At 42.2% G+C, this 24,157-nt stretch overlaps 2 protein-coding genes across 2 annotated transcripts; one reads left to right on the plus strand and one right to left on the minus strand.

Moving 5' to 3' along the window:
- Positions 1–4,655: 4,655 nt before the first annotated feature.
- Positions 4,656–11,181, plus strand: cpa5 (carboxypeptidase A5). Its single transcript, XM_033634232.2, has 11 exons — positions 4,656–4,812; positions 5,380–5,461; positions 5,586–5,720; positions 5,908–6,012; positions 7,368–7,469; positions 7,679–7,780; positions 7,890–8,000; positions 8,490–8,580; positions 10,202–10,401; positions 10,582–10,666; positions 10,845–11,181. The coding sequence occupies exons 1-11, from the start codon at positions 4,748–4,750 to the stop codon at positions 11,030–11,032; spliced, it is 1,266 nt and encodes a 421-aa protein (XP_033490123.2). The 5' UTR covers positions 4,656–4,747; the 3' UTR covers positions 11,033–11,181.
- Positions 11,182–13,130: 1,949 nt separating this feature from the next.
- cep41 (centrosomal protein 41) lies at positions 13,131–24,128 on the minus strand. The gene is made up of 11 exons (XM_033634177.2): positions 24,030–24,128; positions 23,638–23,701; positions 23,492–23,539; positions 20,791–20,852; positions 20,329–20,398; positions 20,033–20,177; positions 16,870–17,036; positions 16,724–16,791; positions 16,516–16,630; positions 16,181–16,396; positions 13,131–14,466 (listed from the first exon to the last, which is right to left on the minus strand). Exons 1-11 carry the CDS (start codon positions 24,060–24,062, stop codon positions 14,339–14,341), a joined length of 1,116 nt encoding a protein of 371 aa, XP_033490068.1. The 5' UTR covers positions 24,063–24,128; the 3' UTR covers positions 13,131–14,338.
- Positions 24,129–24,157: the final 29 nt, after the last annotated feature.

The following is a 24,157-nucleotide window of genomic DNA, read 5'->3' on the forward strand; positions in this document are numbered from 1 at the left end:
GAATCCTCCCCAAACATATCAACAATAATGTCACTATATATTGATGTTTTCGGGGGAGGACCCCCGCCGGTTACAGGAATTTTTTTTTGCAGAAACATCTTTCTTCGCCTTACTCAGAAGGTCTTTCCACTTTTTTCTCACATCGCTCTCTGAACGCAGGCTGCCAGAGTCGGAACAGTCGTTAACGCCCTCCGTGATCTCTCTCCAGATGGACTGCTTCCTTTTGTTTGTGACAGCGTTTGACTGCTTAGCTGTCAGCGTGTCTCTGTGCTGACTGTACAGCTCTATTAATTTTCTTATTTCACTATCTGTGAAATTGCCCTTCCTTTTGCGCTGATCCTCCATAATGATGCAGCAAAATGTGAAGTGATAACGGAAGAAAGTTAACAATGTATCTTAGCAACGCTCGATGCTAGGCAATAAACATAGTCACGTTCGCTTTCTCATGAACGCGCATCACCAAGACTGGGCGTAGTTAAGACCAGGCGTAAGCCCAGTTGGCGCAACTGACTTTAAGTCCATTCTAAAGACTATCTTAACTAAGACCGACTTAGCAGTTAGGACCAGGCTTAGTAAAGACCAGTTGGTGCAACCGGCCCCAGAAGCACAGAGAGTTGTTGACTAGAGATGACACGCCGTCTCATGGCGGTCACTTCCTGTCAACGTTACAGATCAGAAGTACAGAGAGTTGTTGACTAGAGATGATACGCCGTCTCATGGCGGTCACTTCCTGTCAACGTTACAGATCAGAAGTACAGAGAGTTGTTGACTAGAGATGATACGCCGTCTCATGGCGGTCACTTCCTGTCAACGTTACAGATCAGAAGTACAGAGAGTTGTTGACTAGAGATGATACGCCGTCTCATGGTGGTCACTTCCTGTCAACCAGCAGCTTTTTACAGCGATGCAGAACTGGGCTTAAGAGCACCCTGGGAAATGTATTTGTATTTGGTATATTTTCTGTGTCAGAACTTAGAACACTACTAAAGAATAAAGCTCATCTGGATGTAACAAGAAAACAAACATTTTGTGGGTTCATAAAATCAGTCTCCCATTATTCATCTATGGAGCAGCTCCGGACTTTATACCCTATGACATCACAAGTTTAAGGCTTTCTTCTCTGGTTTCTGGTTTTGAGAGAGAGCAGCTCATGTTCACTAATATTGGTTGAACTTTCCTCGACCATGAAAATAACATATTATTCTTATTTTAGGTGGTGTTCCCCTTTAAACTAGTGCTGGTGTTTTTGTCCTGCAGGTGGAGACAACAGATGGGTCATTTTGGAGCACTCTGAGCATTTGTGTTGAAATATGTTGTATAAGAACAGAAGAACTGTTGCATTTGGTAACACTAAAGACAAGTTGGCAACATGTGACTTTGGTAATACGCTCTCCACTCTCCCCTGCCTATTTTAACTCAAACTAATTCCTCTATATGGCTGTGTCCCATCAAGGCAGAGTGTAAGTGTGTCTCAAATCACATACTTCTATGTAGTATACTATGTGCACTATGTACTCATTGGTGTAATGCGCACATTTCGACAGGGTAGTGTTGTCTCAAACCAAACACGGCCGCTGTGCACTCAAATGCAAATGAAATGACTACCGCAAATTAGCTAGTTAGCAAACTAGCATTAGCATTCGCGTTATTGTTTACAGTACCAAATCATTACAGACTGGCCGCCATTTCCAGTTTGAAAAGTGGTCCCTCCCCTTCGAAGAAGCGTCCATAGTTCCACACTCAACTTCTTGACCGTTTTGAGTGCACCATCCGGGTACTCATAGTGCACTGCATTTTTCCATACTTCTCAGTGTGAACGCACTTATGCACTCAAAATTAAGTGGATGTATATATACATCCAATGGAGCAGCTGTCATCACAGGCCAAGCCGAGACATCACTCGGCCAGAATCAGCAGAAATTTTGTTTCTTCTTTTGTTCTGTTTTTTTCGCTGTTGGAAACAAAAGCGCGTCATTGCTTCATATTCATCTGTTAACTACTGAAAAGACATGCAACAGATAGTTCTTAACTACATGTTTAAGCAGAAAAGATAACACCAAAATTAGGAAGTTAAATATTCTCAAAATGCTGATTCACTGAGACAGAAACCAAATTCAGACACGTCTGTGTTTCAGCTGATGCTTTCAGTGATGCTCAGCCGGTAGGAGCTCAGTGTGTTTGTTAGAGACACTTCAGCAGGACACATGGATGTGGACGGACACGCTGTCTGCTTCACTGTGAGTCTCTGTGAATCAGAAACCCTCCAGCAGGTGTTTTCCACACCTGACTCTGTCTCGGCTTCTGTCTCTTTACTTTTCCTCTTCTTATCAGCTGTGTTGCACAACAGAAACCTGCAGGCTCTGGGACATTAGCAGCGGAGAGAAGTCGAATTAGTGAGTAATGTTCAGGATCTTTACTGTCATGTGAACTGGCTTCAAACGATGCTCAAGTGTGTGATCAGTATTTTGTGTTTCAGACATAAGAAAGTTTCCATACGGGGATGAATTGGATTTTAGTGTCGCTCAGAAATGCTGAAAATGTTATCTGATGTGCTCAATGTTTGAGCAGTCTGGATGACTATACCCACTAAAATGTGACTGACTTAGAAGTAAAAGGCAAAAGCTGGATATTTCTCTTCCTTCATGCTGGTGTCACATTTTTTGGGTGGATATCTCATTATGAAATGAAACCATGTGAAAGCACCAGATGTGAATTTTTGCCCTCTGACATCTCGAGTTGTCTCATATCTGAATGTGTTTTAGTGCTAACATGTGGAGCTCACAGAACATGTATCCCAGCAGCTGGTTTAAATCTTGCTGACTGAAGCTGAAGTCTTGCCCCAACATTAACAAAGAGGAAGTTGAAACACACAGCGGACGGCCGTGGCTTCCTCCTGAGCAGAGAGACTCCATCTTGAGCTGTTAACATAATTTAGACCAGCAGAGATGATGACCTACGATTGTTTCATTGTATTGTTTCTATTAATTTTCCTTAGAAATTGCAGATATGCGTTCAATAATAACAAGAAGGAAAAAGTGACGAGGACACAGTGACAAAGTATATTAGCAAGATAAAGACATATTGTGAAGGTCAGACAACATAAAACAGACTACAAGGATCAATAAAACCACATGGGCAAAACAATAAGAGCCAGATTTATTGAAGAGGGCATTTTTGTAAAATGTTTCCATGTGTTTATTGTACACATGCACAACACTTTTTGGTTTAAAAGGGAACTTTTTATAAATCTAGAATCACCGCTGCCCATGGATGTGTGACTCCGCCCACCAGTCCAGTGTCTCTGACAGTCTCCATCCATGTCAGTGAAAACATGGATGCTTCACACACAGAAGATCTATACAATCAGCACAGTGTCAAGATTAGAGTCACCAATTCAGTATCTGACCAAATGTCTCCCCTTCTGTTCCTGAGATATGATGTTAAAACATGATGATGTCACAGTCAAGCTGACCCTTGACTGTGACATCATTCATCATTCATTATTTTATCCTGTTAGATATTAATGTAAAGTTTAATTAGTGTAATTAGTGTGTGGATTCTTGAGTCATGGCCAAAAACATATCTTGTGAGGTCACACTGACCTTCAACCACAAAATACTAATGAGTTTATTCTTCAGTCCAAGGGGACGTTTGTGTCAAATTTCAAGAAATTCCCTTTAGCTCAGTGGTTCCCAACTGGTCCGGCCACGAGGTCCATATTTCTCCTTAGTCATTAGTTCAAGGTCCACACAGTTTAATGCATTCAGCATCATACTTGAGTTTGTCCATGTCTTCAGCTAGTTTGCTGTCTCTGTCAAGTAGCTGTCCATTAGTCACTCACTTTACAGGAAACGGCACTTCAAAATAAAAGCTCTGTGCCGGAAATTCATTGCACTTAGAGATTAAATGTGTTTTGTCAAACTTGACACAATTGTGAGTCACTTGCAGTCCTCTCAGGATGAACCTGCGACCCACTTATGGACCACGACCCACCAGTTGGGAACAATTGCTTCAGCTGTACTTGAGATATTGTGTTCATCAGAATGAAATAGATAGATGGTCACAGTGACCTTGACCTTTGACTCTTGAACACCAAAATCTAATGAGTTCATCCTCGAGTCCATTCGCACAACATTAAAAAAAAAATCCCTCAAAGCGTTCTTGAGATATGACGCTCATAAGAATGGGACATACATATGTACGGACAAACAACCCTAAAAACATAATGCCTCTGGCCACAGCTGTTGCCAGCGCAGAGACATGATAAATGTCACATGACATGGTTTTTACTTGTGTGGTGACAGATCGTTGATTAAAGGGAAACTTCACTGATCTTTGTATATTTATCGAATAGAAACAATTAAACATCCAAAATTAGCTGACAGATGAACTAATACAGAAAAAATAATCCAGCCTTAGTTTTTACTCTTCATGAGTCTTCGTTGTGCATTAATGACCCTCTGTGTGTCTAACATGTAATTAAACTCAATAAGGAACCAGATCAGACTCTGCAGATGAACCAAGAACAAACAACGCTCTTCCTTTTTCTTCAGAACCTGAACTCAACTGTGGATATGTCATCAAACACATGGTGCAACTGTTTTTGGTCTTGTACCTCCAGGCTGGCGTGGGAAAGGAACCAGCCGCTGACACACCTCCCTCACCTTAAGCAAGGTTTGAACACGTGAGCTGACACACTCCATAAAAGCCTGCGTTCGGCCCCGCAGGGTTCACACTGTTGGTCACGATGAGGGTCCTGCTCGCACTCACCGCGCTGTTCGTGGCCGTTCTCGGCAAGGAGACATTTGAGGGGTAAGTGGGCCTGAAAGAGCCTCTCACTGCTGTGTAGGGTGGAGGTCATCTGGATATATGTGTGCAAGAATTATGAATCAATATGTAGTGCCAATAATAGCACCTTTATTTAAACTAAATGCATCCAGATGATTCCTGTCAATATGAACTGCTCCAAGTGGTAACTTACATTTAACTTATAATAAATGCAATAGCTTTTATTTTTGTGAGGATGTTTATTAGACCGTGCAGCATCAGAACAATGTAAGGGGTGGGTTTGGTTTCAACACATGAGATGGAGGGTTAATTTCCAGCAATCAGGTGTTTATGCACCAATTTGTGTCTTTTCTTCATCAATTTATAATTTAAATGTCTCTAATTCAAACTTGAAGGTCTAACAAATGCACAAATGCCCCCCCCCCCCCCCCCCCCCCCCCCCCTAAAAAAATCTTTACCCTTGGCATGTATGATGCAAATTTTGAGTGTCAACCTTGAGAAATCTGTCCTCACCTCATGTGTGCCAACTTCTCTGTTGGTCTGGGGTCTTGAGTCAAAGGATGTTTTAACATTGTGGTCGTGGTTTCGCAGGCATCAGGTGCTTCGCATTGTTGCAAAGGATGAGGGCCAGCTGTCTCTCATTAAGGCCCTGGAGGACATGAGCGAGTTCGAGGTCATTTATCTTTCACTTACCATCATTCTAAATTCATTCTAAAATAAAAATGTAAGAGGAAAAATGTAAGAGCAAAGCATTAAATGAGTGACAAATCTCTAAAGATGTCAGTGTTTTCTTTCAGCTGGACTTCTGGAGGGGAGTTACCGATGTGTCCACCCCTGTGGATATCAGAGTTCCTTTCCACAGCCTGCAGTCCGTCAAAATCCACCTGGAGGGTCAGGACATCGAGTACTCCGTCATGATCGAGGACCTTCAGGTATGAGACCTGCAAACAGATTCAGATTCTCAAGTCCAGGCTACAACAGGAACAAAACTGAATCTGCTGCAGTTGGTTTTGAGTTTTACAGAAGTTTGAAGCAGATTTCTGGGATAATCTGAGTAATGCATATTTAGAAATAAATTTATTGACCTCTAACTAAAGTATATATTTTATTGTCCTGCAGGCAATGCTGGATAAGGAGCAGGAGGAGATGGTGTCTGCTGCTCGTCGTCCTGAGCCCAGAAACTCAGACAGCTTTGACTTCGCCAACTACCACCCCATCAACGAGGTTGGTGCACAGTCACAGTGCTATCCAGTAAAAGCGTTAATAACACGTGCGACTATTGTTATAAATTGTTTCTTCTTAATTGTTTGTTCTAATGTAACAAAAAAAGTAATCAGGTAGTTGCAGTTGTAGAGTCAAGTGCGGAAATATTTCTGCAACCAATATAATCTAAACAAACCTTTGAAAGTTACTACGACATCCAGTAAATATTTGGAAGCAAACATATATCAAAATTTAAAGTCCCTCCATCCATTTTCTGGAGCTGAGTTAATGAAAGCAGACTGAGCAAAGTATTCCAGAGGTCCCTCTCCCAAGCAAAGTTTTCCAGCTCCTTCTGGGGGATCCCAAACCTTTATCAAGATGGATGAGGTATATAATCCCTCCAGCAAATTTCAGGTCTATCCCGAAATCCTCCGAAGAAGAGCGCCCAGGAGTCATCCCGATCAGATACCTGAACCACCTCCACCTCAACTGGCTCGTTGCAGTGACTCTACTCCAAGTTCTCTCTGGATGTCTACACTCCTCACCCTGTCTCCAAGGTCGAGTCCAGCCACCCTGTGGGAAAAAAAAAATTCTGCTTGAATGTGTGATCTTATTGTCTCAGTCTCTACCCGAAGCTCATAACCACAGTCGAGGGTTGAAATGCAGATTGACCGGCTCAGCTCTGTCTTCACCAAACAAGTCTGGTACAACATCTGCTGATGTGCCAGTCCACCCTTCGATCTCTCGTTTCATTTACAAATATCGTCACATTGGTCACCGACGTGGAGGACTCCAGCCATGAAACTTTGCAGCCCGAGGATGAGGTGGCAGCCTACATGGAGTTCAAGACACATGTTTTCACCATCCAGTCAAAGAGACGTCTCCACCGCTGGATTTTGAATTCAGCAATTCAATATTTTCTGGCAGAGATCCATGGCCTCAGACTCTGAGATGCTGACTCTCATCCCAACCTCCTCACATTCAACTGCAAACCACCCCAGTGTGTGCTGAAGGTCATGTTCGGATGAAACCAACAGAATCACATCATCTGCAAACAGCAGAGAAATCCCCAAATTGGACACTCTCCTCATCTAGGCTGCATCTGAGATCCTGTCCACCAGCAGAATCTGTGACGAGTGACAACCCTGGCTGAGCCCAATATCCACTGACAGCACAGAAACAGCTCTCACTCTGGTTACATAAGAACCGGATGGCTCGTGACAGTGGCCTCTGATGATGAGATAATGTTCTTATGTTGAAGCCTAAAATATGTCACTTCTACAACAAGTTTAAACTCACTTGAGATCAGACAGTGCTATACAGAATTATTTCATAAACCTACAGACCAGAAATTTGTCTTTTTGTCTTTGGTTTAGATCTACGCCTTCCAGGACATGCTGGTGGCTGAGAATCCCAACCTGGTCAGCAAGATTGTAATCGGTCAGAGCTACCAGGGTCGTGACCTGAATGTGCTCAAGGTAAGTAAAACAGGCTGTCAAGCAAATGAAGGGTCCTAAACAATGATGAATGGCACGTTCTTGCCAAAAGGAAGAGATTTCTTTGTGCTGGACATAATGTGATGTCAAATAATCTTCAATAATCACAAGGAAAATCATAATCTGAACCATGTCTGGTCACTTCTCTTTTACTCTTTGTTTGACTGCTCCTTTCCTTTCCTTCGTCTTAGTTCAGCACTGGTGGAACCAACCGTCCCGCCATCTGGATCGACACTGGTATCCACTCCAGAGAATGGGTCACTCAGGCCAGCGGCACCTGGTTCGCCAAGAAGGTGCTTTGATAATTCTCACTTTGTTTTGGGTTTTTCTTCATGGTCTCTGGAGCCTCTGACCTCTAACCTGCTGCACTTCACATCATGTTCTTTACATATCTGTGAGTAGATTGTGACCGAGTATGGACGTGACCCCGCTCTCACCGCCATCCTCAACAAGATGGACATCTTCCTGGAGATTGTGACCAACCCTGATGGCTACTACTACACTCACAATAGCGTGAGTCTCTTAGAGCTTGATTATTTTTCACATCCTGCCATATTCAGTGTTTGATTGACAATATTCAGTCATAGTCTTTTTATTTCTTGACCTTGTTTTCATGACTCTGGCAATGAGATCATGTGAATATGAGCATGGCGTAAGTTTCCCATTTCCAGTTTTAGGGACATGCATACAAAGACTTGTCCTGACTTCTATATGCAGTGATATGCTTTGGACATTGATGAGGTCATGGTTTATGCAGGTGATACTAGAACCTTTCAGTTTTAAATGTAACATCTTCAGAGTCAAGACAAATAACAGTCGGAACTATTGGTGCAAATTAGCACAACCTGACAGGATGATAGAACCCAGCTTATATCTCGGTGTGTCTGTCTCAATTAAAAAAACAAAGACAAATAAATTGAGAACTACATGAACACAAGCAAAGGTGAAAATTAAATCAAAATAATAAATAAAAGTGAAAACTTGTGACTCTGATGTTTTCAGAACCGTATGTGGCGTAAGACCAGGAAGCCCAACTCCGGCTCTAACTGTGTGGGAGTCGACCCCAACAGGAACTGGGATGCTGGTTTTGGAGGTAACATCATTCTAAAAAAACTTATTTTTTAAAACTCCAAACCTACCATGTATAGTAATTATCAGTGAGGGTTTTATTTTGTTTTAAAACCATCAATGATTGTATCAATTTTTTCTGACATGCATTAAAAGATTATTACGTGTAGTATTATCAGACCAGTTGCCAGAATAAATGTAAATTTCTGTAAACCATGGAGATGTTACATTTGTACATTATTATGCCGTGGATATGCTGAAACTTTAAGTTTCCACAATGTGTAGGTTAACGTAGGTTTAGGCACAAAAAACACTTTGTTATGATTAGAAAAAGATCACGTCTTCGTTTAAAATATCTGCTTTTGTGTCATGTCTCTGGAAAAAACAAACGTGGGACTGTTCGCTAAAAAACTGTCACGTTTGGTGGTTAAAAAGCTGCTGGAAGCGCAATGGTGATGCGCTACTAAACAACTGGTTTTATTTATTCTTCTTGAACAGTGGATTGCCCCCTCTGGGTTGGGAGAGAGTTACTGCCCCAACTGAAGGAGGTCAAGTATCTCAGGGTCTTGTTCACGAGTGAGGGTAGAATAGAGCATGAGATAGATTGGCTGTGCCGGACTGTTGTGGTGAAAAGGGAGCTAGGATGGAAGGCAGAGCTTTTGATTTACCTACGTCCCATCTACGTCCCAACCCTCATCTATGGTCATGAGCTCTGGGTAGTAACCAAAAGAATGAGATCACAGATACAAGTGGCCGAAATGAGTTTCCTCTGTGGGGTGTCTGGGCTCAGCCTTAGAGATAGGGGGAGGAGCTCGGAGTAGAGCCGCTGCTCCTTTACGTCAAAAGGGGTCAGTTGAGGTGGTTCAACATCTGATCAGGATCCTCCTGGGCGCCTCCTGTTAGAGGTGTTCCGGGCACATCCAACTGGTATGAGGCCCCGAGGCAAACCCAGAACACACTGGAGGGATTATATATCTCATCTGGTCTGGGAACATCTCAAGGTCCTCCAGGAGGAGCTGGAAAGTGTTGCTGGGTAGAGGGATGTCTGGAATTCTTTGCTTAGCCTATTTCCCTCCGCAATCCCACCCCGGATAAGCAGTTGAAAATGGATGGATGGATGGATTTCATGCCGTCCACCTCCCAATGACAAAGTCAGTCCAGAGGTAACTTAAAAAAACAATCATATGATACATATGAAACATACAATATTTGCTTTTGCAAAAACGTACAATGGCAACATTTTCTTGTGGTGACTGGGCTGAGAAGTCATGCATTGCTAACTGCTGGTGTCATGCTTGATTCTACCACCAGATGGTGCAAAAGTACCTTTTGTTTATTTCGACACTCTATATATGGGAGGGTCTACACTATTTATACAGTTAATGGTCTACACACAGGACGGTCTTTTTCCAGAGAGCTCTGGCCTAGGTGGCAGCACAATTACACAGATTTGTCCCAAACTTCTCTCCAACATGCAGAAAACACAGCACACATTACATCAAGTATAAGACACATATATTTTGACATGTTTTGCCCCTTTGCACTTTATGGAAACACTTGCACCATGAGTATTGGTTTCTAAGGAACCGAGTGTTCAGAGGGTATTTATAGACAGTTTCTCTGACTCTGTCATCATCCCTGTGTAGGACCTGGTGCCAGCGGCAACCCCTGCACAGAGACCTACCGTGGTCCCAGGGCTCACTCTGAGTCTGAGGTCAAGTCCATTGTGGACTTTGTGAAGTCCCACCGCAACTTCAAGGCCTTCATCTCCATCCACTCCTACTCCCAGATGCTCCTGTACCCCTACGGCTACACCAGGACTCCAGTCAAGGACCAGGCCGAGCTGGTAAACATAACACTCCTTACCTTTATGACCTCTTTACACAGAACGTTTTATTATTCATAAACTTCAAACTGGGGAAACAGATCAGCGTATCAGTTGTAGTTTTGCCTGAAAGGTTAGAAAATGTGAGAAACTGCAATATCGGAAACAACACACATATATGTGATCATGTTCCCCTAACAGCACAGTCTGGCTAAGAAGGCCATCACTGACCTGGCCTCCCTGTACGGTACTCGCTACAGATATGGCAGCATCATCAACACCATCTGTAAGTCACAGTTATTTGATGCTTTTACTTGTAATATAAACCACACCCACTAGAAATCAAAGACAGTTCTGTTGAGAAAGACAAATTGTACATAAAGAAATCAAATGTTCACAACTAATGCTGTAACACCTTCACTATGGCTGCCATCTTCATATAAAAATACCTGTTTCAATCGTAGACCAAGCCAGCGGTGGCACCATTGACTGGACCTACAACCAGGGCATCAAGTACTCCTACACCTTTGAGCTGAGGGACACTGGCCGATACGGCTTCGTCCTGCCAGCCAATCAGATCATCCCCACCGCCAAGGAGACCTGGCTGGCTCTGATGGCCATCATGGACCATACCTTCAAGAACCCTTATTAAAGTGTGTGTGCGTGTGTGTAGAGGTGGAAATCCCTGTTGTTGGCAAATGTACCTTTAAGACTAATGTCATCATCATAACCATCATCATCGTACGCCATGACTCTTCAGACATCGTGAAAACCACAGACAAATAAAAGCAGACTGGAAAACTGCTGTTTCTCTTTCTTTATGATTTCAGTGCCTTTAATTGCGCACACACATTTCTGCACATATAATATGTTTGTGTTCACACCTCTGTCTGCATTATTTCTACATCCTTTGAATCTCTCATTACTACCATCATCAATCAGTTTTTTATCTGCTTTTTAGAGACATTTTAAACCATTAATTATTAAAGGTATACTGTGCAGGATTTTCTTTAAAAACAATGTTAAGACTCACACAGAAGTAATTCATCTCAATCGTCACTAATGACCAGGCCAGAACAAAATGTAGGGATTTTTCTTTATTGTTTTAGCAGTGATCCAAAATGAATATGAAAATCTGCAGAATGTAATGACTCCAAAATAACAACATACAGTATCACTAGTGTGTCACAGGGGCTGTGATAAACACTGATCCTAATGTTCTGATTGCATTATTAGGGTCCGGGCAGCTCTTCTTCTTCTTATTCCGAGGAAATCATACTTCCCATGGGTGAAAACTTACCAAACTTTGCACAAAGGTCCAGTCTCATGCCAGATATCCTCAGCTGTAAACTCAAGCCAATAGTCCTGATGGTGGCGCTACAGCAAGCGTCTAAAGTTCAAAACTTTGAAAATTCATAACAAATCAACCATACGTGCTACAACTTCACAACTGCCCCAATACTGAAGAAAACGTTTGTACATTTAAACCTATTAAAAATTATCAAGTTCATCACTCTGTTTTTTTTTCAAAAATGGTAAAACTTCATAAACCTATCTCCTCCCACAATTTTTGCTCAATTGACACCAATCTTGCTACAGAGCATCTTCAGACTGTCCTACACAAACTACGTTTCTCAGATTTTTGATTTATCAAAAATTGAGCCTACAGTGCTAAAAATGTTTGCTGTAAACGGTACTGTAAACATATACATGTAAATTCTTGCTAAATAAATCTTCAGTGTTCATGAAAAAATGACAATTCTAGAGTCATGGTAGATGATGTGTGGCAAATTTCAGAGTTTTATCTCAAAAACTGAATTTTTGACAGCATTTTGAATTTTGCTCTAATGTGAACAATTGGAGTCAATGTAAAAATTGCAATTTTAAACATCAGTTTTTCACTTATGGAGCAAATCAATCATTGTTACAAACAAATTACCAACATCTCCATGCTGTCTAGATGCAATATGTGTATTTTCAGATTTTTGTCTTAATAACTGAATTTATTTACAGTGGTTTCAAATCTGCCTTTCCATGCACGGATGGCTGCTTTCCTACACAACAGTGAATGGCTTACTCAGTTTGTGAAGCCACTGTTGAGTTGCTACTTGCCAATTAGCTCAGAGCGGTAGATGACTGTCTTAAGTTCCAGAGGTTGCTCAGAATTGCCTAAAAATGCCCGGACCCGACCAATCGCTGTGCAGCAGCTATAATAAATTCTTAAATTCTCTATGGTCGAGTGTTCTTTATGAGTTTTGCCTAATAATAGATTTAAAAAATACCACAGTTAGCCAGCTTCTTGCCCATAAACGGCCCGAACAAACAGCCCTGAATTCTTTTTCACTACAAGATGAAATAGTTGTTTGTCTCATGTCCCCTATTAAAAATAGCTTGTATACTCCTGGTGTGGGAGAACTACAGCTGCCGAGGTGAAAACGCAAATGTCCTTATCTAGAGCCACTGTTTATTTTGTCTGATCTGGGCTACTGTAGAGCAACATGATGGAGTCTGTTGAAGAGGACCTGATCCGTACGTAGACATAAATGCCTTATTGAAAGGTAATGAAAACATAACGATTCTTATTTTCAGGTGATTACACTTTAAAGAAAAAATACTTATTATATTATATTCCATTTCTGACAATATATCCCTCTAAATCCTACACACTAAACCTTCAAGAGTTAATGAGCAAAGTAATAATTTATTTGTTGTCAACATATCACAGCTGTCTTATTAAGACCAGGACACAATTCTGATAGAGCAAACAATTATACACTTTATTTAACATTCATTTACAAACACAATCATGTGATCACATCATTCATGTGAGTAAATCGATGGTGAAGACATCATTCGGTCCATATTTTTATTAAATGCACTTCATAGGAGACTGTGAGTGTGTGAGTGAATCCAGAACGATGCAATGAGTCACTGCAACCAAACAAAAGGCCACACATCAGAAATACTGTCTTTAAATGCATCGGTGGGCCCTGAAGTGCTGCTTGTATTTTGGCTACAGCCATGTTTCCTCTCTTTGACCTTTGACATGGCGAAGGCCTCGATGAGTCAGTTAGTGTGATGACAGCATACAGTACTTTAATCCACACACACACACACAAAGAAAACCAGTAACATAACAGCATAAGTGAATGAAAAGGCCTCACATACAGGCTGTTTATCTACCGTCAGTTTAGGAATCACATTAAGACATCATGGGGAAAATTACAAAAATACAGCACAGCTTTTCTCAGGCTCTGTAACAATATTTATAGAAATTCCATCTCATGTAATACACAGATTCACAGCACATCCTTCATATCATCTTAACATTCTGCAGTGGAAAACTCGGGTTAGGAATGCCATTTATTTAACAGCTCATACTGACGGAGCTAACGTGACCTTTTTTGGACATAATAATATTCAAAAAGAATGAAATGATTATCTGCTCAGGGTCATTCGCTGGTGAAAAATAAGCATGAGAGTAGCGTCACAAAGTTAATTTGAGTGCAAAAAGATCCATTAGATTTCAGGTTCACAGACGAGGCACTGTGCAAACATTCAAATACACACCATTTATTAAATATTACAAGAAAATGAAAAACATGGAGGGGAAAATACTTCAGTCTGACAGAAAGCTCCAGAATTTCTTTGTTCTTTTCCTACAGATTTTTTGTCTTCAATTTGATACTGTTGTTCATTAAGGCCTAATTAGAGTTTTATTTTTTGGTCGTTGGTTTTAAAATTTGACAAGAATTTATTTTCAATATCTGTGTCAGAGAAAATTCTGGATTAAAAGTTGCTGTGATACAGTATCTGTGCTGTTTCCTGCCTGTCTCTGGGAGGATTACTTTTCAGACTGCGACAGTTATGGATCCTGAAATAAATGGACGTTGTGTTGGAGGTATGTTTGTTTGTGTGTATCTGTGTGGTTGGGGGGGAACAGGAGGTGGAGGTGGTGTTATTTCCAGGGTCTACTGCTGTGAACTCTGGCGCTGTCCCTGCCAGCTGTAGAGGAACTCTGTCGACTCCGAGCGCTGGACGCTTTAGACTGAGAGCTGCTGGTCGACATGCGGCTGGACATGCGGCCTGCAGTGAACACACATGCAAACAAAACTGAAGGTTAGCAGAGTGATGAGACATTTGTAAGTCTAACTTCCTGCGGGTGAAAGGTTAGATTATGATCTTAAATTCTGATTCATGACTTCAATCTGCTTGATAACAGAATTTCATGGAGGGGATGGAGCAAAACATCGGGGATGAATCAGGAGGAATGGTCGCATTCTGAACCATCCCAGGCCTGTTTTGTGATCGGGACGATAAGACTGGTCTGTAACGCTACATTTTACGGGTCCTTCAATTTCCTGGATATGATGGACATGATATACAACTTCAAATTCATGGAAAATGGAGAATGTGCTCAGCTGATACTGTTCCAATCAGCTGAACCCAGCGTATTGTGAGCGTGACCTCCAGTCTTTGTCCACAGCAGGTCAGTGCAAACACATAATCTCTTACCATGTGGAGAATACATTTTCCAGTAATGCAAAAATAATGACTTTACTTTGGTTTAAATGAAGCTTTTTAGTTTTTAAAGAAAATCCTTTGTAAATCAACAACTGCTTATAAACTCAAACCAACTGACACTGAAACAAATAAATAACTGCTGCAGAACTTTGGCTCTATTTTCCTTATCGCCAAGTTCTTCCCTGGGAAAAGCCTAAAGGCCACAGTTTTTTTTTCTCAGCACCAGCGTCTTTTCTCAATTGTTCCCAATAAGGAGAGCGGCAACAGAAAAAAGCACCACGTTCAGTGTCTTTATTCAGGGCACTCTGCCTGCCACTCTGCTGTCACAACAAAGACAGTAAATCTAATTTGTGGGAACAGACCAGCCGGATGTTGCTGCTGAGTTTTGTGCTTTTATCACTGTTAACCTTGTAAGCTTGTTGTTAACTGTGTAGTCATCCCTCTGTCGATGTAACATTACATTAGCTCCCTAACTAACTTCAATGTCAAGATATTTTTGTAATAGATACAAAACGCACGTGTGGCACATCTTTAAAGATGCGCTGCAGGAGCTTTTTTACGAGGCACTGGGATGAAACACCCTGCCACTGCTTTACTGCTGAAGAAAAATGCTCTGTGAACACACACTCAACCATATTCTAACTAGTTTTTAGTCACACTCAAAGATTTTACAGTCTGGAGATCCTGCAGGGTCACTATTTACAGACCATAACAAGAATTCCTTCTGAGATCACTTCCCATCCTGCTCCTGGTGGAAAATACTTCACCAAACTCCCTTTAAGAAATATGACGTTTAAACAATTCCTTACATGTCTGCAAAAACACAAAACTCTAGAAACACAAGATAGATAAATGCCAACTCTTGTTCACTCCACAACTCCACCAGTTTCTCCTCCTTTTCCACAGAATAAGAGAACTCAGACTTCCCTCCCTGGAGTTTCCTCCATGTTTATCATCTACCTGGTTTGCGGCTTCCTGTTTGGTGCTGGAGAGAGCGCAGCTATTGGTTGTTGACAATGTTTGTCACTGAACTTCACTATCAGCATGAGCCAAAACTAGAATAATAACGAACATGTTTGATTTTGTTGGAACATCAAGACGAGGAAAAGTCTGACTAAAGACAGCACTGACTGAGTTTTTTACTCTAAATGAGATCAAGGTCACAGGAACATGATTTTATTCCGACATTAGAAGTTTGTCTGCATCAGTACAATGGCTTAGAAAATCATTTGGTGTAAGGCCGGCATGAGTTGAGTTTCTGACAGTGTGGTCTTACTGTTGGAGTTACTGGGGATGAGGATTTCGTCCAGCTGCTCCTGGACTTTGTTCAGCTCGTCTGATGTAAACCGCCACCTCTTCTCTGCTGCCTGTGACGGCTGCTGCAGCGGCGCAGAGATCTTCCCCTTCCGTGACGTGGGAGAGGACAGGCAGGAGGTCGGGAAGGAGCCTGTTGTCATCCCTTCTGGAAATTTCTGAGCGATGACCTTGAGACCTGGGAGAGGACAGCAGAGTGAGATGACGGATACCTGTGGCTGCGCTCACAGCTACAACCAGAGGGTGCTGACATGCAGGATACATGAAGTAACATCACTATGAATTAGACTTCTTTACCTCCAGACAACAAAAACAGATTCTCAAATCCTCGTTCACACATGATGGTGGCTGCCTGTCCGGCTACTCTCTCATCTTCATCGTACATGATGATGATCTTCCCTGCTGAATTTTTCTACAGTTTGTGGGTTAAGTTCAGATTAATCACTTAATCAGCATTGATCGTGTTGCATGAAAAACAGGTCCATTAGTTTGTGTTAAAGGATACGTATTCCAGCACGTCTTTGGTGTAGGGGTTCATTGTTCGGGACAGCATGGCGATGGGGAAACTGTGAGCTGTAAGAAAGAGACATGATTAAAGCAACAGGAGATATTTGTTATTTGCTGATCTGGCATCACGTTCTCGTCACCTACCGCTGATGATGTGGCAGCGGTCGTACTGGTCGCGGTCCCGTACATCCAGCAGCAGGTAGGGGCAGTCGGGGTAGGGACGGTCAGCTGGCTCGGGGCTGGACACCGACTCATTCTCCGTCTTCTGATGGTGTCTGTCGAGATTCATCTCTCCAACACCACTAATGACACTGAAGGCAGTTAAGAAAGGTTAGAGGCTGCAGTAACTATGTCAGAAATACAGGCTGATATGTAAATGTGCTGTTTCAATACATTTAATTAATTCGGTAATCTATACTTTTTTAATACTTGAGGTGTTTAATCTTATTTCTTTCCATTCCTTGTTTGTACAGGTTTCACTATAATAGACATTTCTTTTGTTCCAGCACTCTTCATGTGATTTATATTGACACTTGTTGGTTGGTAGACACATATATTTTCCATGACACCACTGATGGAAACACCACTTCTACTCCCTACACACACACACACACGTGTGTGAATGATGAGTTTCTTTTCTTAAAGCAGGGAGGGGTTAATCTCTCAGGTGTTGAACCAGTTAATGTGAAACCAGAGTCTGGAGGAAAAAGATGGAGCGGAGCCAAACACAGGAACACCACTTTCCCCCTGTGTAGATTTACCCCAGTGCTGCCCTACTTTCTCTCTCCATCCGTCCTCCCCACAAGGTGAAGGTGACCTGAAAGACCACAGATAGAGTTACACTCCTGGGGTTCCTGTTCAAGCCGGAGGGGGGAGGAGGACGCAGGTGACAGGAGGAGACGCTGAGAGCATATGGAGCGAGGTTATTGTGCTGTATACAGGAAGGCGGGGGTGGAAGGACGGTATGTTGAATATACATGCAGATGTGGTGGGTGTAGGGTTACAGATGTGTGTGTGTGTGTGTGTGTGTGTGTGTGTGTGTGTGTGTGTGGTTAGAGGTCGTGATTGTTGGATGTTGGGTGTGACTTAATATGACAGTGTGAGCCTGTGTGTGTGTGTGTATGTATCTAACAGCGCTTTGAAAAAATATATAATTACAAATATTTTCCAGTGATGTTGCAATATTCAAGGGAATGATCATTTTCACACCATTATTTAGATTTTCACTGAAAAACATTAAAATGATAACGGTGTGATTTTTTCCAGGATCTGTCCCAAAAAAAACTGCTTTTTTAGGGCCCGTACATGTCGTGTTTTTTGCGCCCTCAAATCTACTGTGTGTAGATGCACAACAGGCGCACTCAAACGGGCATGATGGCCCTGAGACAAACAGAGTTCAACTTTTGGAACACGGCAGCGGGCACCACATGTCATGTGATGGGGAACAACCAATCACAGCCCACAGATATCTTTCCCTTCTTCTGTTAATATCAGAGTGTGGTAAAATATGAAGAAGTTGATCATGTTAGTGCAGAGCAGTCAGAGCTTTACATCCGTCCCACAGACAGTATTTTACACCTACACATTTAAAGACGCAACAGATAGCCTATTTTCCTAAATATATCATTATGAAAATAATGTGGGTTGCACAGGGTAGTGGCCACAGTAAAATCAGACTATCAGTGTTTACATAGGTTACTTAGTGGCTGTGCAATAAGCTTCTGCCACCGGTGCTGAAATTTCGCGGGAAAAATCTGCTTTACGGCAGGAAACGCGTCATGTATTGCGAAACTGGTCGGTCGGCCAATCAGGGACTGGAGCTGGTCCTTATTCGGAGCTGGGCATGAGATAGTTGAGTCACGAACACAATGGCAGACGGACAAAGTTTGGTGACAAGTGAAAAACGGCCTAGCAAAAGAAAAGGAGCTCCTCTGTGTGAGGAGGCAAAGAAGAGCAAAAAGGAGAGTGATAAAAGAAGAGGAAAAACAAGAGTAAACCTCACTCAGGCGTTCAAGAGATGGAGGGAGCTCCGTGACCAAAGAGGCTTCAAAACCCATGTCCAGCTAGCTTTCTTTCTAATGGATCAGTAAGTAACACGGCTAAATGTTAGCTAGTCCAGAGAGGACTGTACTGTACTGGCTGCTAGTTCATTCCTAGCTGGCCAGTATCGCAAATCGCCGCAACCAGGGAGCGGGTAGCGAGTGTTGGTCGGCTGACATCCTGGTTGCCATTCTACGGCAGCCCTCGGACAGTGATACCCCCCTCCCTTCCTTCTGTTCTCTTCTCACGGAGGCAGCTATCGATGGACTACGCCCAGCTAAGTGAACACTGAACCGGCCGCATGGTTTCCATACGGTAGCGTTTATTCTAGAATGGGGACTGTTTACATGTGCATATTGGTATAATTCCACTGTGTCTACTGTTGTTTGTACTGGTACTGTACATATTGGTATCATTTACTGTGAGCTGTTTGTACTGGTACTGTGCATTCTGCTATAATTATTTGCATTACTATTTGTTTTTTCTTCAGATTAATCTGATAATTGTTGCTTGGTCTCTTTACTCATTTATTTAGTAGAGTGTCCACACACCTTCTCATTCTACATATGCATAGAGGTATACTGGTGGCTTTACAGCCTACATTTGATTTAATTTAGAGAGTCTAATAGAGTCATATTATTGATTATCTCTGATCCCCACGTTCAATTTAGTCATTGCGACAGTGCGACGCAACACCACTGATGCTAGGTGGCGCCAAGCTAAAAAAAACCCCAACAAATCCTATCTGTTGCCTCTTTAAAACAACAGCACCTGGAAGAAGATCAGCTCTGCACTCAGGATTTAGAGTCGATGCAGTAATTTGGAAACACTCTATTTTTCATACTCCTCCACATCTGGAAATTACTGAACCCAATCGGTACGGAATCAAAATTCCATACATTTCCATACTGCTCAGTAACCCTGTTTAACACCGATCCAGTGCGGATGGATTTGAGCTAATAGCTAATCTGAAAACAGCAAACCACTCTCTGACTCTCTCCTGTTTTGTTCTGGATACCAAGTTTGCCTGTAAAATTGTAAAAGTGACAAGTGACCTCCTGGATACAAAAGTAAACCAAAGAAAGTTGCAGGGCACGCGACAGAGCTTAACGCAGTTCATAGGGCAGAGCATGACACTGACACCAGGCACAGAGGAACACTTCTCTTCTGTCCAGCAATTCATAATTATACACGAGGGACTTTGCATAACGGTTGTAACTATGAGTGATATTCAGTGTGGCTTCACAGAGTTTGAGCTGTACAGTACCTCAGCAGTGTGGACCTGGCAGAGTAGCACATTTCCCTGGTGTCTCCTGCATCCTGGCGATCTGATGGAGGCAGCGGCTGCGGGGAGCCGTTGGTGTGTTCAGACAGACACTCCAGGTCTGCATCAGACACCACTGACAGACCGTCTGCAAACCAGCAGGGAGCGAATATCAACAGACTGTCACCTACAACACTGCTCTCATACTGTATGTTACATCAGTTTTAACATGTTTGGTATGAAGCTGGAGATAAGTTGAGTTTCAAAATGTGATATGAATGAGTAACTTTGACAGTTACCATCTGGGCCATGTGATTCGCCGTTGAGCTCACTTTCGTTCAGGTCTGATACAGAGGCAACCTGCAGTATCTGGTGGAAAAAACAAGTTTAGAAAGAAAGACGCTTCTACCAGAATGAAAAACTGCTAGAAGAGATGAGATCCTGGAGTCTGTGAAGAAGAGAACAAACCACACTAAACTGATTCAGAGCTGTCCGTCTGAAACTATTCACACAAGTCGTCTATCAATTATTAAGCGCTGTAAATGGATCAGAGTGTCTCACTGTATTCTTTCCATAACCTCCTCCATCACACCATAACTGCTGGATGGATTTTCCATTACGTATGAGATAGCAATCTTGCAGGATGTTTAAGCAATATCACACGAGAGGGAGTGATGTTGTGCTGTGATATCGTCATGGCTGTGATTCGGTCGTAGGTACGAGGCCGCAGGCCAAGTGCCGAAGTAAACATGAATGCTTACCAACTGTGCAAATGTTGTCACCTTTAACCGCTTGAAGATTTCATCTTTTCGATACCTGTAATCTGAAGAGAAAAAAAAGTGGAAAAGATAATGAAATATAAGAGAGTTTACAGGAGAAAGGAGCCTCAAAACACTGATGATGGTCTAAAAAGTATCTGATTTTAAATGGCCGCTGAAGCTGAAGACACCACAAAGTAGGAATATTCCTAACAGCTAATTTCCCTGATGTTCGACTAGTGGGGGTTGGGAGCCAGAGGGTCTCTCGTTCAAGTCCCTGTACGGACCAAGTATGGAGTGTGGACTGGTAGCTTGAGAGGGGCCAGTTCACCTCCTGGGCACTGCTGAGGTGCCCTTGAGCAAGGCACTGAACCCCCAACTGCTCGCGGTACCTGTCCATGCTAGCCCCCTCACTCTGACATCTCTCCCTTTAATGCATGTATAGGTCCTGTTTGTACATGTGTGTGTATTTCGGGCCTGTGTGTGTGTATGACAACAGGGTGAAAGAAATTTAATTTCACCTCGGGAACTTCTTCGTCTTGTCGTCTAAAAGTAAGTAAGAACAGTCGAAATTGAGCACAATATAATCTGTAATGTTATTAAATACTGTGAAAATGTTAAGAGCTATTTGAAATCGTTAATCATATTTTTCAATCACCAAATTGTTTCTTAAATGCTGCTGGCGCTTTGCACCGTGCATTTTGAAAACTGCACATTATCCTACAGAGCATGACAACAACCCGTAAATAAAATTTAACAAATAACATTTACTGATAAAACAAAATTTTACGGAAAATAAATCTTCGGAAATGTGCCTAATTATTACAGCAGTGTTTCATTGGGTGAGTGCCATTGCATACAATAGTAATTTTGATGCATTTAAACTGGTGCCAACGAGCAAGGGAGACAACGTTAAATTGTCTAGTCGACAAATTGTGCACATCTCCACCAAAATGTCAGTTAACGTCATAATCTAGTAAAACAACAGTGATAAAACTTCAGCCTTCGGATGCAGTCGTACTTCACACAACTCACCCGGGTCCTTCAGGACCTGCTTCTCCTCATCCTCCTCTAATGCTTCACTAAACCTCGGCTCTGCCCCGTGTGTTCCCATGCTGCCTCCCGGCCAAAGCTCCCACTACTGCACCCAAATCAGGCTGCTCAGACAGTTTTATCTGTGCTGCTGATACTGGAATTATCCACAGTGTGATCTCGCTACAGAAGCTAACACTTTCCCAAAGACCCCTTCTGGCACCTGACCAGCACGTCCCCATAGTGTGTGTCCAGTCACACAGAGGGACACCTGTGGACAGCAGCACAATCCTCCATTAGAGACTGAAGGAATCAGTGTCACTTATCCGTGAGAAATCAGAGGACAGGTCAACACAACATGACCACTGCCCACAAAGAACTTCTTTAACTGGGAAATATCACTGGGTCAGAACTTCTCCAGTTTACCTCTGAAGTACACGGCAGACGGAGAAGACAAGCCAACGGATTCATGGGAAAATTAAGAGCCAAATCCTATCTTCAGTGTAGCAAATAGTCCTCAGCTAGATACTCTACACTAAGAAAAAAACCCTGACAGTAGGAGGGCTTGTTCAGCTGTAACAGGATCAGGTGTGAGGTTTACACAGTGCTGCCAAACTGGAGTATCTGATCCACCTGTTCACTTTAGAGCAGATTGGAAAGTGTTTATAAGACGTTAATGGAGTGAACTGATGTCATGGATCCGACAGTGTACAGCAGTGTAGTGTCCTGCTGGACAGAGACACTATTCTGTTCTTACTGGGTCAGAACTGTGATCCAAGCTGCTGCATGTGACCGTGTGAAGTGTCCTTTAGGAAGACACTTAAGTTATTAGTTTTATTTTCAGTGTATAATCTATCTATCTATCTATCTATCTATCTATCTATCTAATGCCACTAAATCCCCCTTAATATCACACTGGGTGTGTTCCTAACCCTTATCCTTAAAGTATGTACTGTTGCATATAGTATGCTCACAATCAGGTGATACTACTGTCTCATAACATCACACCCTAAACTTTGACCGTCTTACTCATATATCTGTTACCATGGAGATATAACAAAATGCTGTCTACCGAGCTCACCAGAGCCGGACAGCTGGCAATCTGGACAGCTCTGATGGTGTGATTTTGCAAAGGAAAAACTGCATACATTGTTGATTCTAATATACTTGCCATAGCAAAATTAAATGAGCTGTAACTTTCTCTGTCATTGTTATTTAACACTTCTGCCCTTTTGTTGTTGCTTAGATTTATGATTATTTTATTCAATGAAACAATTAATATTCCTATTACAATTCAACTGGTCATTAGTTCCTCGAATGCGCTGCCATCCGTCATTGTGACTCCTCACAGCTGTCAGTGGAGGATTGTGGGTCAGAACAGCCAGAAAACCATGCTGACTTGCATTCTGCAAAATCTGACCAGATGTAGTAAAACATCCTGGTATCATTGGCACACTGCGTTTGACATGCTATGTATTGGGTCATACTAAATCTTGTTCTGGCATACTGTATAGTATGTTAGTGTGGGGACTGGAACACAGACTGTTCATTTAAATATCTGAGCTGCATGAGTGCATCAAACAAAGTGCACAGAAGGGAACAGAACATGACATCTATAGATGGATGTACATTTATTTGCCAGCTCAGACCCCTCTTTAAAACATTTACTTACTTTTTTTAATCTCCTCCAGTCTCTCCATGTACTTTGTCAGGCTGCATCCTGTCACATAAACATGACAGTTCATATTCATAACAAAGCATTTATGAATCATTACAGTCACATAGATGTAAGGTTACATATGAACATGGATAAATTACCTGTGTCCAGCCTGGTTTTGACATGTTGATACTTTTCATTTCTCGGTATCCTTTTCTTCATGTACTGTAAAGAAAACACAACCATGTGTTTGTATTAGCTGTGTGACCACACACAAAGACCGGAAATCACATTTTAACGGTAACGTTATTTAACTTTACGGCCCGTTAGTTTTCAGACAGAGCTAACTAGCTAACGATGTCATGTTCACAGGTGCACTGTGGTTGATATGGTAACTTAACACTGACCACAGCTAACATGCTAACCTGCTAGGATTGCTACATTAGTTCATGTAGCATGATGCTATGACGTGTAACATGATGTTATCGACAGTTTAAAATAACCAGTTAGCGGATAAATATTAACCGTAATGCGGTCATTTAACCACCGTTACCTCCACACTGCCGATGCCCTTATTGAACGACATCTTTTCAAACCGAAATACCAAACATCAACTTTTAACTTTAACAATCTCGGTGCTGGTTGGTCCGAGCTGTTTCACCGACCAATCAGAGAAGCCAG

The sequence above is a fragment of the Epinephelus lanceolatus genome, chromosome 5, assembly GCF_041903045.1.
Source record: "Epinephelus lanceolatus isolate andai-2023 chromosome 5, ASM4190304v1, whole genome shotgun sequence".
NCBI classification, from domain to species: Eukaryota; Metazoa; Chordata; class Actinopteri; order Perciformes; family Serranidae; genus Epinephelus; species Epinephelus lanceolatus.

Excerpts from the sequence above, each read along its gene's own strand:
- cpa5 (XM_033634232.2), top strand. The coding sequence starts at position 4,748 with ATGAGGGTCCTGCTCGCACTCACCGCGCTGTTCGTGGCCGTTCTCGGC. Across the intron at positions 8,581-10,201 it reads CTGGGATGCTGGTTTTGGAG|GACCTGGTGCCAGCGGCAAC; the intron begins GTAACATCATTC and ends ATCCCTGTGTAG. Across the intron at positions 10,667-10,844 it reads CAGCATCATCAACACCATCT|ACCAAGCCAGCGGTGGCACC; the intron begins GTAAGTCACAGT and ends TTTCAATCGTAG.
- cep41 (XM_033634177.2), bottom strand. The coding sequence starts at position 24,062 with ATGTCGTTCAATAAGGGCATCGGCAGTGTGGAG. Across the intron at positions 16,792-16,869 it reads CCGCTGCCACATCATCAGCG|CTCACAGTTTCCCCATCGCC; the intron begins GTAGGTGACGAG and ends TCTTTCTTACAG. Across the intron at positions 14,467-16,180 it reads CATCCCCAGTAACTCCAACA|GCCGCATGTCCAGCCGCATG; the intron begins GTAAGACCACAC and ends TGTTCACTGCAG.